General features: G+C 38.0%; 1 protein-coding gene across 1 annotated transcript in view; it reads left to right on the top strand.

The window, feature by feature from the left end:
• Positions 1–6,073: 6,073 nt before the first annotated feature.
• The window catches only part of LOC150080674 (uncharacterized), a 354,324-nt gene continuing 345,789 nt past the window's right edge, over positions 6,074–14,608 (top strand). The window contains exon 1 of the mRNA XM_090381399.1: positions 6,074–6,187. Within this exon, the coding sequence (XP_090237525.1) occupies positions 6,157–6,187 (31 nt within the window). The 5' untranslated portion in view covers positions 6,074–6,156. The remainder of the gene's footprint in view (positions 6,188–14,608) is intronic.

Below are 14,608 nucleotides of genomic sequence, written 5' to 3'. Positions count from 1 at the left end.
TAAATAGTTTTTAATTACAACTTTAATCACTTTATGATACCAATCTCCTGCAGCATATGTAATAATGTGGACAAATACACACTCATAAAGCATATTTAATGATCGACCTTTGATTCCCCATTTCACCCTTATTACTCTGCGGTGCTTGGCATAAAGGAGTAATTTTTTGTTTTAGATATATAACATGTTTTGTTTAAAAGGAGCGCTTTTCGAAACAAACACCTAGGTTCTTGACGGCACACACACATTCCTCAAAGAGACACCTCCGCTTCGAATAGCGGGAGGCCTCGCCCTTCTTGGCTTTCCCTTCAACAACATAGTAACAGTTTTGTCTTTGGAAATATTAAGCTTGTGCAAGGAACTCCAATTCAACAGATCCTGTACAGGGCATTGGCCCTTTCTTTCATATCTCTCCTGGAGTTATGGGAACCAGCAAAACTAAATCATCGGCGTAGGCGATGGGCTGTGAGACCCCTATGTCACGCTCTTAAAATTCATGTAATACCACGTTCCACATGAACGGGCCGACGAACGACCCCTGCGGGCATGCCCGTTCTACCTGAAAAATCTCCTCCTCAAGAGAGGACCAAACAATTACGCTACGGTTCGAAAAGTAATCCCGCAAGATGTCATATAAGTCCCCGGGACAGAGGGCAGTTCTGGCCCTGCAGAGGATGTTTCCCCACCACAGACATTAAACGCATCGCTAAAGTCCACATATAAGCCGAGAACATATCGTCTTGATTTCCCCTGTACAGTAGTAATAAGTTTACGTATCGCATCGTCGAGAGGCCTTTCTTAAAACCATATTGTTTACTTGAAGAAAGAGGTAAATTTTCATATTTAAACCGATACCTGGAAATTATCAGCTTCTCGAAAATATTTCCCAAGATTGGTACCAAAGCAATTTGGCGATATGACGTTGGCTCACTCAAGGGTTTTTCAGGATCATTCTTAGGACCACGGTTTTCCACAATTTTGGAAAAACTCCTAGTAGGCACGTATGGTAAAGATCTAACATTATATCCGGGAACATAGAATAAAAATGTTTTGCAACATGTGTCTCAATAAAGTCGATCCCCGGCGCCTTACCCTATTAACAGCATCGTCTAATTCAGGTCGAGTAAACGGGGATTCTCTCTCATTAGAGATATATTCCTGAATCGCTACCTCAATGGATCTCTGCAAGTCAGTATTCATCTCCTTATTATCTTTTAAAAACAATTCTGAGAAGTCCCGCCGGACAGGTCACCGCATCCTCCTGGTTCCCATTCAGTACAGAACAAGCAATATTATCTAATACTAACTTCTCAGTGATAACCTTGTAGACAGGGCCCCAGGGGTCTGCATTTCCAACCTGTTCAACAAATGATTGCCATGCAAGTCGCTTATATTGTTTAATATTTAATGAATATTCATTCTTTTTAACTCTATAGCTTTGTTTTAATTCCATGATTAAATCAGAATTAGCTATTCGTCTTGCCCTCTGAAATTTTTGTTGTAGCAGACCTTACCCTACGTTTTAATTGATCTAAATATGAATTCCACCACGGGACAGATTTAAAACACTTCTTTTTTTCTACTCATCAACTTCTGATTTGCTGACTTTAAAATGTTAGTTAAGATTTCTGCCTTTTGGGCAGCACCACATAGAGCCCAGTCCACAACGCCACTGATTTGATCCTGAATATAGTTAACAAATCTATCCCAGTTCATAGATCTAATATTATACCTACTAGTCTCCAGCCAGGCACGAGGCAGCCCAGCCCCACAATAATCAAAAGAAATGCCCCTGTGGTCGCTTGTAGTTAATGCACCATGAATATTACCTAAAATAGCACTGGAATAAACAGTAATATCAATGTAAGATTCGCCATGCAGTGAGGAGAACATAGGAAGCTGCTGCCGATTATTGATGACGCCCCACCCAGCAGACCAAAGGAAATCCTCAATCTCCTGTCCTCTTTCATCGGTATTCCCAGCTCCCCAGAGTGTAGAGCTATCGTTTGCATCCGCCGCAACAATCACAGGCTACTCCCGCAGGACACCCTCCACCTTTTCCATATATTTTATATACGGGTCAATAATATCACTATACTTACAGTAAAGGGACACCAGGTACACAGACCAGTAGGTGTCATTATTTCACAACGTGCCCCACAATCAAAACACATGGTTGTAATCATGGTACCCACTAACCGTGGATTTATAGCTATTACAGCAGCAAGAGACATGTCTCCACTTTGTATGATTCTGTATGTACACGAATATCCTGGGTACATATAGAACCTTTAAAGGTATAAGGTTCCTGCACAAGAATAATGTCATAGGATCCCTCCTCCACCACCCTACACAGCTGAGATGCCACATCTTTTGCCTGGTGAGCATTTATTTGATGAATCTTTAATACAAATAAGCAGTGCTTTTTTATTTGGTTCCAATGCTTTAACATATTCGGTGCATTGTTCATTTAGTGCACTATGCTCAGCGGAGGCTTTCTTACGCCAACAATTGACACATTTCGCAGGCTGCAATTTTTTGGAACATTCCTTAAATGAGTGACCCTGTGCACTGCAGTGTCCACAGAAAGTTTCGTTCCTAAAATATTTTGCAATATGTCTGTAGGCCAAACACATAACATTGGGTTACTATTATAATGTCCCACACCCGGCAGGAGTCACAGTTATTAAACAGCCTACCAGTATTTAACAATAGTCTGTGGATATGTCCAGACATTTGTAAAATCTAATTAGTTGTAAATTTTCCTTTAACTTTATTAATAGAAAAACGGAAACATCTTTCAACACTTGATCTTTAGTAATTTAATATTCACTCAAGTTCCTTTTCCATATTTGTTCAATTAGTTGTTCTTTAGTTACTTCTTCACTATCGTCAAAGACTAGCAGCTTGGGTTTCATTCTCTTAGGTTTCTAGGGAGTCATACCAAGATCTTTAAATTTAAGACATCCTTTAATTTTCCCAAGGTCTCGGTCTGAATCCGTCTCTATAATAACATTCCTATCCTTCACTGCTCTTACACTTTTAACTTTAATGTCTTGCAACGTTGGTGTCACTGTTTTCAGTAACTCTTGCTTTATGTCTTCGTTGAAATTTCTAATAATGATAAAAAATTATCATTATTAGAAGTTTCAACAGCAATCTTTGGTTGTCTTACTGTATCTTGTTCTTTTGGCACAACTTGGGCATATGTCTTCTGAGAATCCTTCTTTTTCTCCTTTTCTTCCAATTTAGTTTCTACAACTTTATTCTGAATTTGTAAATCTATTATTGTCAATTCTAATCTATCCCAAAGATCCAATATTTGCGTAGTCACAACACTAGGAATATTATAATCTTTTCTAAGAAGTAATTCTCTTAGTTTTAACTTGCAGTTCTTTATTTTAACCTTTCCATCTAAACCTAATATTCTGTCTACTGCCATATCCAAGGAAATATCACTTGAGCTTTCCAAATCTTCTCTTACACGATTAGCCGGTCTATTTTCCTATATCTGCCTGGCTTTCTGAGAGTTTCTGACTTATTAATTCTAAATACATTACTTCCAGTTGAACACTACATTCTTTAATGTTTGGATTACCCTTAGCTTTAGAAATTTCTCCAGGTTTCTTTGTTTCAGTTTCTGCTTTTTTGGATACCACATTTACTTCCTTACTAAACTTAACCTGTTCTAACTCCTCTTCAGACCTATCCACATATTCTACAAGACTTTGTTCATTACTGCCGCCATCAGATAGTAATAGACACATGGCACAGGATTCCTTGCTAGACCCATAATCAGTGGTAGACACCACCCCAGGCAGAAAATATCAAAATGGTTGACATAAGCCCTCTCCCAAACATCGCCAATGAACCAGATATTGTTGAAAAACAGCCAAGGTTTAATCTCCAGACTTAAGAACGTAGACGTCACCAATGATGATAGCTTGATGTCGTTCGACATAGACTCCATGTTCACCACCATACCCCTAGAAGAAGTCATAACATGCCTCCTTCAAGCAACAGACAGCCACATCCTTTGGATACCCAAAAACCACTACCAACCTCAGAAACAATAGATCTCATAGATATTTCAATAGGAAACCCTACTTCACCTTCAACGGAGGAGTCTATACGCAGATTCTGGCCCCAGCATGGGAAACGCCCTCTTTACTCTCATGGCAGAAATATTTATGGCAAAATTTTAAGGTTTCTTGGAAACCAACAGAAAAAAAACAACTAAATTTTGGAGCAGGTAGGTCGATGACATTATAGTTATCTGGAACCATGGAACAGAAAACCTACAAAAATTCTTTGAAGCTCTCAACAAAAACCACCAAAAAATCTAATTGAAAATGAAAATAGAAAACAACAGCAGCCTTAATTTCCTGGGCATCCTGTTCACCCCCCCCCACCAGGGCTACAGATGGGAGTTTACAGGAAGCCCACTGACACTGGAATCATTAAACTACAAATCCTGCCATCCTTTCTCAACAAAAATGGCTGTTCTCAAGCCCTTCATCTAAGGGCTTTCAGAATATGTAAAGAAGATAATGTACAACAGGGACTACAAACAATAACAAGGATTGCCATGAAGAACAGATTTCCTCTACACGTTATCAACAAAATCATAGAAGATACCTCGAAGACAGTCAGACAATCCCAACCCAGCAGGGGCAGTAGACCATATGCATACTTTACATACCATCAGTGAGCACGAAAATAGCAAAAGAAGCCAGAAAATTTGATATCTTCATCTTTTTCAAGGGTTCAGCTTCCATTAAGTAGCTCTTAAAACAACAGCCCAATAACGCCTATAATCCTAGAGGTTCTATCTATAAAATAGACTGTAGGTGTGTGGGTATATATATATATATATATATATATATATATATATATATATATATATTTTCTGTTTATACTCCGGCACGACAACCAAGTCAGTCCTATATATATATATTTGTATATATATAGGAGAATCATACAGACGTATAAACTGCAGAATCAAAGAACACAAAAAAAAGATGTACAATATGGAAGAGTTCTAAAATCTATATGCTATATGTCATATTGTGAAATTATTTATGACTGGGTTGTCAGCTGTTATACCATTAGGGTAACCAACTACCTACCCACACACCGATGAACAGCTAAAAATCAGTGCAATGGCCGTTTTGATGGTGTTGACTCAGAATGAGAATAAGTAACAATATACTTCTCTATTGGGAAAGCGTTTCCTATTCGAAGTATAAACTAATGAGTGTAAGTAAAATGGAGATGTGCCTCCTTGGCTTTCCTTGAGGCAAAACTTACCTTCTTCTTTCCGCTAACTCTTAAGCTTTTCTCCAACTTTTAGGCGCCGGTAGGGTAAAAAGGTATTAATCTCTACATATATACCCTGAAACGGCCATCTGGGAGATGGTATCCACTGAGAATTAGTAACAATAGTCTTCTCTATTGAGGTAGTGTTACTTCTACAAAGTGTAACCGAATAGGCAATTCGTGAAGGTATTCACAGTATGAGATGTAATGATGCGATGAGACTAGAATAACTTCGGTTAATTTATACTGAAGATCAGGGGCGTATTCAGGGGTGGGCGATGGGGCATATGTCCCCCTTAACGAAAAATTTGAAATAAAAAAAAAGAACGCAGGAGGCGTTCTAAAAAAATAATAAAATGCCTGGTCACTATGCCACGATGATATTAGGATTTGGTCTCTATGCCCCACCTCGCTTACGATGATACCTGGATACGCCACTGCTGAAAATATAAAGTAAAAAAAAAAGAAGAAAAGAAACAAAGAGGCATATTGCTTTGTAATTTTGTAAATTGCTTCTATTCATACATTATCTATGGGATTTTAACGCAAGATATCTTGGATTAGCTACACATTTACGCACAAAATTAATGTGGCGGATTTAGCGTATTTTGCGTATTTTGACGACCTGCCGAAGAGTTTTTTTTTTTTTTTTTTTGCAATGAAAACAGTTCCGCGGAGTCTCAGTTTGTACATTGAATGTGCATTGCGATGTTTGTTGTATTCAATGTTACTACTCATAACTTTTATTGATTTACCGTGTTGATTGCATATATTTATATATGTGTATTAGTAAAGTGGTGTTATTTCAATGTGTATTGTAAATTGGCAAATTGTGGAATGACTTTAATTTTGATTCTGTTCATACCAGGTGAGTACTGTTCTAGAGCGTGATAATGTACTATGGATATGTATTCTAACTAGATAAATACCTGTCGTGCACGTGAAAAAAAAATCGTGTTTATTTTATGAGACCCAAAAAAAAAAAAGGAAGAAGAAAAGTAGTTGGTTGGTTTTCCAATGAGTTTATTTGTGGTGCATTTGGATCGATTACGAAAGATCGCAAGTAATACGAGCATGGTTCGGATGAAAACTGAAAAGTTAAATGGTTTTCATGCCTCATTAAGATATATTGTCATTTCATTATTTTTAAGCATAGACTTCTCCATTTGCAGAATATATGTTATCAATCGCGAAACTGATGCATAGTTACTGTCAGAGAAAAAGTTTCGTTTTATTGGTTTTTTGACATCACCAAAGTGGAATTGTTTTCTCCCAAACGCCACCGTATGGGCAGAAATATAATATTTATTTTTTTCTGTATCTGGAGTTAAATTAAAGTATTAAGGAGAAATGTTTTCGTACTTCAAAATATAGATATTGAATGGGGTTTGCAGTTGTGAACAAATATTGTCATGTAAACGTATCTGATCGTGTGGTCGTCCAGAAGTATAAACAGAAAATTTATTTTTTTAAACAACCCCTTTCAAGATTAACCTTGACATTTGGACCTCAGGCATCAGGTGACTCTTAAACATATTATAGTATGCAGCACTATTGAGAGATGTTCCCATCTTCATACATTGTCAGAATAATCCCATTTGCTTTCAGGCTTAAATTAATAAATCAATGCCTCATCGTCATCACTGTATATATAGTCCAGGAAATCAGTCACTTCAGCTTCTTACCAAGCTATCCACACAGCACACAACAACAACTTGCTACTGTTTAAGGTGCTTGAGTGGCTCAGCAGACAACCAAAGAAATCCTTAAATGAAGGCAATCAAACAGTTTGAGGACAGATGTTGCAAGAGGGTATAACAATGTTTTAAAAATTGAAGTTTCTTGCATTTTCAGTGTAAACAAACAACCTTCATAAATTAATTGACAGTCATAAACATAAATCATAAACAACCTTCATAAATCCCCCTCAACCACCCCTTTAAGATAAAGGGGTGGTTGAGGACACAACGGTTTATTATTTATTTATTTTTTATATAAAAACCCCCAAACGTGAGAGGTATTAGAACCTATAGTACTTAGTATTGTGCATGGACTGAAGGTTGAGGTGAAAAAAGATACTTGTTAGCATTAGACTTGAATTTCTGTAGATTATAATTTTCAGCAAATATGTATGAAAGAAGGATTTTCCAGAAAACAAATGTTGAATGAATAAATAAGGAAGAAGAATAAGCTGAATTCTGAATAAGAAGAAGAATAAGCTGAAGAAGAAGAATAAGAAGAAGAATATGCTGAATAAGCTTGCTTTCTTGCATCGTATGCCTCTACTAATGCTAATGCTAAGAAAAGTTGGACAGTAAAAGGATGTTGATTGGTTGCTGCATATGTTTGGATTGCTTTGGAAGACGGAGCGGAAATTATAGAAGCCAATTCAGAACAGTGCCCATGAAAGTATCTATAGAGAAGACATGCTGCAGAAGCAGAATGTCTGTGAGACAGAGAGTGGAGAAACTATTAGAGATGAGTCATTAATTAACCTAACTACCATCTTTTGAATGGAATCAAGAAGCCAGACAGAGGTTTTTGGGGGAACCTCCCCAGATGTGGTGAAAGAGAAAACCCAGTTTTTTAGAGGCAGAGAAATCAATATTTGTAATGTGCTTATGCCAAGAAAGATTAGAAGTCAGGGTAATCCCCAATAGAGGTATATGATCTTGCCTAGAAATCAGTGTCATCGAAGATGAGCATAGTAGTAGAAGAATCCTTTTTGCAAATCATAAGACAGGACCGAGTTTTAGAAGGATTGAAATCAACTAAGTTATCTTTCCCACATTGGAGAATTACCTGGGGATCAGCATTTAAGGAATTTGAAGTGGATATTTGAGAAGTTTCAGATGTTTTCGCATGGTAGAGTGCAATGTGCTATCATCAGCAAAACTATGGATAGGATTTCCAGTCAATGAAAGAAGGTCTCTAATATACAAGAGGAAAAAATTATTATTATTATTAGCTATATGGTGCAAGGAAGCCTAAGGCTTATGCTGCACCAACCAAAAAAAAAAAAAAAAAATTTCCAAGTTACCCTGAGAGAGAGAGAGGGAGGAATCACCAAGAAAGAGAAGAATGATGATATCCAGCTCAGGACCCTGTGTGTGCTAGTCCCATACTCACCAGATGTGAGCCCCCTTGCGATGGGAGAAAGAACTGAATCGTGGGAAACACCAGCATTAGTGGAGAAGTTAAGAGGACAGAGAGTCATCTACCATCACTTGCAGTGAGTGTTCAGAGAGAAAACTGGATACCCAATTACAAAAACAGTTGGCAAATCATAAGATGGAAGATTATTTGGAAGACCTTTATTCCAAACACGATCAAAAGCTTTTGAAATGTCAAGAGCAACTGTTTAGTTTCACAAAACTTTTCTATTGAATTTGTCCACAGATGGATAATATAAGCCAGAAAATCACCAGTGGATTGATACTGACGGGATCCATACTGGCAATCAGATGGAAGATTTTTAGATAGTTTAAGTGTTGGTGGTTAATTGATTTCTCCATTACTTTACAATAATAGAAGTAAGTACAATGGGACGATAATTGGATGGAAAGAATTTGTCAACCTTTTTAGGAACTGGCTAGATATGGGAAAATTTCTAAGTAGAAAGGAAAAACACCTTTGGAAAAAGAAAGCAAAAAAAGGCGACACAAAACAGGATTAAGTTGAGGAGCATGAGTTTTGAGAATAAGTGGAGAAATACCATCAGGACCTGGAGCTTTCTTAGTATCAAGATTGGGCAAAGGTAAAGAAAGCCAGCGCGAGAACAATGAGAAATGTTGGATAACTTACGTGGAAAATTAGTTTCCCGATACGGCACTCCAGCGCTGCTCGCTTGGTAAACAGACGTTAGGTATTATCGGTCTGGGGCAAAGTCAAGAACGATATATTGATAGACAGGTAGGCATGGCAAACGATGTGCTGATTGGTGCACGAAGACAACACACGATAATATCGGTTTAGTATCACTTTAGTAGCACTCAGCACTAATGGTAACTTGCCCTAATGAACGCTTTCCATAATGGTGAAAAAAGGTCAGGTTACCTCCAATTGAATCGCATGGGAGCTTGAACCCCTCCCGAAATGGAGGGATAACCTAACCTTTTTTCTTTAGAATCATGGGTTTATTTTCCTTACAAATTTCTTCTATCTTTAAAAGATTCATCGCTACTATTGCCTGTTTACCGTTCATCACAAAACTATTCTGCACCGTTCTTTACTCATAAATACACATTATAATGCCAGCCAATGACTGTACAGTAGTTTGTCGTCTGTCGTGCCCACCACCAATCATTTCGTCGTTTGCCATGCCTACTTGTCAATCAATACATCCTCCTTCATTTCAGTTCCAGACCGATAACACCTCCCGTCTGTTTACTGAGTGAGCAGGGCTAGAGTCCGGTGTCGGGAAACTAATTTTCTGCATAGGTTATCTGATGTTTCTTGACGTTCTCGTGTTGGCTTTCTTTACCTTAGCCCAAAATTGTTCAAAATCATTCTGATATCCTTTTGACTGAAGACCACAGGAGGCATTGAATGGAGTGTATTGGGAATGGTAGTAGGTGGTTTACCAACACACACCAGTTAGAAGAAAAGCAGGATGCTAGCAGGTTAGCTTTGGCTGAAGTGGCAATAGAACCATCTAGTCGTGATAGAGATGGGAATGGAGATGGACAAAAGTTGCAGCCAATAGCTTTGGCAACGATCACAATGCTTGATTGCCTGTTGGCAATCAAGCATTGCTTCATATGAAACAACTGCTTCATAATTGTTGTGATCTTTGGTGTAGGCAGAAAATGAACCAGGAGATTTGGATATGAGTCACTTGCGATATGCAATATTCTCATCTTAAACAGCCTAAGCACATTTATTGGAAAATCTAGGTTTATGAAGAAAACCAAGTTGACATCAGAAGATTTGGAAACAAGCCAATTACAATGTGCAACATTCTTCTCTTGAACAGCCTTAGCACATTTATTGGAAAACTAAGGTTTAGATAAAGGACAAGATTTTAAAGCGGAGTGTGGAATGAAGGACTCCATTCCTACAAGAATAATTTCACTGACATGATCTGAGCAAATGTTGACAGCAGAAGTTTTGAAACAGTAATCCGACCAAGGAAAAAAAGAAAAGAAATCTTGCAGGTCATCCCATTTTGCATTCTTGTAATGCCAAACAACACGAGGTTTGGAATACCCATGAGATAAATGCTCCATTGGAGAAGAGACAATCACCAATTTATGATCTGAGGTGCCTAATGGAACACTCACTTCGACCGTGTACTGAGAAGGGTTGTTTTTGAGAAAAAGATCAAACGTGTTGGCTGTATGGTTAGTGTTAGGATTGTTCGGTATTCTTGTAGGTAAATAAGCAATCTGTGCTAGGTCTTTAGTAATTGCAAAACCCTCAGCATCTCGACCTGCTGGGTCGGTGTGACTAGAAAACGGGTGCCGACCGGGCTAGCCGAGTGGGTAAAGTACCTGCCCGGCAACTCAAAGGTCGCGGGTTCGATTCCCGCCTCGGGCTTGGATCAAAGTACTGTACTGCAGAAACCTTGGGAGGTGCAATATGGCCACAGAAGCCGATGCGCCAACAACTACCAAATCAAAAAAATCAAAACTAGAAAACGGAAGCCAGCTGGAGTTGTGAACATTAAAATCACCAAGGAAAATTACCTCACTGTTAGGAAAGTTGGACTGGAGAAAGTCAAGTTGCAAAGAGAGGAAGTCAAAGAGCTTCAAGTGATTTGTGGAGTTAGGAGTACGGTAGAGACAACAGCTGAATTTGACACAATGAGGTAGAGAGATTTTAAGCCAGAGAAGATCAAAAGAGAGGAGATTTCAAAATTGCCAAGTCTCTGACAGGAAATATCAGAACGGACATATGCACAAGTACCACCTTTGAGGCGAAAGGAATCATACAGCGAATAATTTTGGCAACTGAGATTAGCAGTTATTTGTTATTTTTGTTAGTTATTTGGTTTTTAGGAGCATTAGCAACTAAGGCCATATTGCTCCAGGATATGCGGTGGTCATTCCCTGACCTTTCCGCATCCTCCGTATTTGGTGGTGACGGGCTCGAACCCCGGTCTAATCAAGAAGCGTGTGCTACGCACTGCTACTCCTTCCCACTGGTTACGGAGGCATACACACTACTTGGAATCTCTCGAGTCGTGTTTGTTCACACCTGGATAGTCACATTCAATATGCTAGCTGCCGTATTTTATATACATGCAATAGCATTATTGATGGCATATGATACAAGGAAGCAAGCGTTTACAGCATCCATTCCCTCCAAAAAGTTTGACTAGTTTTTCCTTAAATTTATTTAACCTATCAACTTCCACGATGACTGACTGATGGAAGTTTGTTCCACCAATCAACCACCTGCTGGCTAAAGGCAGATTTCCGCACACCTGTTCTACACTGTCTGCCTAACTTTTCTAGATCTTGTTGCAGTAGTTTACTGTCATTGCTGCAGTTAGCAACCCTGCCAACCTTTGAATCATTTGCAAACTTGGATGTTAAGCCTGATATACCTTTATCTATATCATTGATAATTAAAGAAAACAACAATGGGACCAACACCAAACTCTGGGGAACTCCACTAATAGCATTAGTCCATGAAGAGCAGTGTTCATTGATTACACTGGTCAACACATAAAATGTTACGAAAACGAAAATACCCAATTTTGATTAATTTTATGCTGCTGAACACGAAAATCACATTAAAATTTTCAATTGGCTCTTGTTTTCGGATTACATTTGGGGGCCTCATATTAGTGAGTTACTCTACATTATCAACTACGGCTCTCGGCAAAATGCATGACAACACCGCAGTTTCAGTACCACCACACTCTTATCACGTGATCAGCAACTGTTACCTCGCTCTGCATCACGTGATAAGTTGTTGCTTCAAATGAGTCTTCAACTCTATTGCAATAATCCTTGATTATTGTTAGGTACTGGGTTTGTTCTGGTGATTTGTTCTTGGTTAACAGTTGTTCTTTGTGAGATTCCTACTTTTTGCACAGTATTTGTGTTGTGTAAGATTAATATGCCCCGTAATTGTGTGAATAGTCCGGATGACTTCTGTTACGCATATGGAGAAGTCACATTAACTTCAATAAAGCGTCCCTTAACTTGAGCCATAAAAAAGGCTTCGTCTTGTACTTTGGGTGTAAAATAGGCTACTAGGACAAGAAATGGGCTCCACACATGATGCCCTACCTGTTCATCAAAACTCAATGAGTGGGCGAATTGAAAGGAATGTTTTGTGCCTTTTACAGTGTCCATGATATGGAGGGGGGGCTAACAAATCACGCCACAGACTGTTACTTCTATATGGTGCCTCCTATTAGAAAAGGGATGACAATGAAGAAAAAGTGGACAGTGACGTACCCAAATATATATAACTGCAATTCGTCTCGTGCCTCATGATGAAGTACTATCTATTCCTGAACCACCCAACCGTTTTTCTGTACACTCTGATGAAGATGAAAATACTTATGAACATCAAGTTGATATACACAAAGAAGTACAGCAGCTGTGTGTATCAAGGGATCCACCATTTTGTCCAAACCTTTTTTCTTCAGAACCACATAAGATCACAGAAAGTGAGCTTAAGACCGCATCAGGGATGATCTTGAACTGCCGAAGAATAAGGCAGAGCTTTTGGCCTCGAGGCTACAACAGTGGAATCTTCTAGATCATTCTGTGAAAGTGATAATTTCGTACTTGAAATAAAGACTATGATAAATTCTATCAAACAGAAGGTGAACTCACTGTTGTAAGGATTTTGATGGTCTAATGGCAGCAATGAACATGAGGCATGTTCCTGAAGAATGGTTTGTTATTTTATTTGTTTTTTTTTTTTTAGGAGCATTAGCAACTAAGGCCATATTGCTCCAGGGTTATGTGGTGGTCATTCCCTGACCTTTCCGCATCCTCCGTATTTGGTGGTCATGGGCTCGAATCCCGGTCTAATCAAGAAGCATGTGCTATGCGCTGCTACTCCTGCCTACCTGGCTACGGAGGCACCACCTGAAGAATGGGGACTATTTATAGACGCTTCTAAGGTAAACCTTAGGGCTGCATTACTACACAATGGAAATATGCTGCCTTCAATACCTCTTGCATATGACATCTACAAAAAAGAAACATTTGTAAAAGAATAAGAGAAGTTTACCTCAATATGATACGTAGAACACTTCCGTATGATACTCTCCAGAAAAAAAATCGAAAATATTACATTACAATAAAAAAATAATTAAAAATCAATTTAACACAATTAAAAATTAAGTAAAAAATTAATTAAAAGAATTTAATGAAAAAATTACAAAACGATTTTCTTTCCTCAATGAAGAAAAATCATTCAAGGAAGGAAATCGTTTTGCAATTTTTTCGTTAAATTCTTTTTATTAATTTTTTACTTAATCTTTAATTGTGTTAAATTGAGGAAGGAAAGTCATTTTGCAATTTTTTCGTTACATTCTTTTAATTAATTTTTTACTTAATTTTAATTGTGCTAAATTGATTTTTAATTGTGTTCCATTGATTTTTAATTATTTTTTACTGTAATGTAAGATTTTCGATTTTTTTCGTTTTAAATTCTGGAGAGTATCATATGGAAGTGTTCTACATATCATATTGAGGTAAACCTCTCTTATTCTTTTACAAATATTGATATCAATGTAGAATGTATTGAGCATTACAGCTCTGGTTCATACTATCAAAAAAAGAAACATACGCAAACATGGAGATCATCTTCTTAGGTGTACACTATCAGAAAGTTGAAGTGGCAGATATGTGTTGATTTAACGGTAATTTCCATTTTATTAGGACTACTAAAGGGTTACACTAAGTATTGTTGCTTTCTCTGCAAGTGGGATAGTCGTGCCAAGGATATGCACTATGAGAAGAGGAGTTGGCCTCAATAAAAATCATTAACACCTAGAATGAAGAATGTAGCACTTGAACCTCTGGTAGATCCAAATAAAGTTTTGCTTTCACCACTCCACATCAACCTCGGGGTCATGAAAATGTTCGTGAAGGTTTTGGAAGTGAATGGTCCTACATTCACATACTTGTAAGAGAAATTGCCAAGCCTTAGTACAGAGAATATTAAGGCAGGCATTTTCAGTGGTCCACAAATAAGCCAACTTTTCAAAGATGAACAGTTCGAATGTGTCCATAGTGATAGTGAGAAATCAGTGTGGAAAACCTTTTGAAATGTTTCAACTGGTTTTCTAGAAAATGTTAAAGTCGGCAACTACAGG

The sequence above is a fragment of the Mastigoproctus giganteus genome, chromosome 9 (genome assembly GCF_048544385.1).
Source record: "Mastigoproctus giganteus isolate SK-2022 chromosome 9, ASM4854438v1, whole genome shotgun sequence".
Lineage (NCBI taxonomy): Eukaryota > Metazoa > Arthropoda > Arachnida > Uropygi > Thelyphonidae > Mastigoproctus > Mastigoproctus giganteus.
Note: the sequence above shows the minus strand (reverse complement) of the source record. Positions and strands in the feature narration are given on the sequence as shown.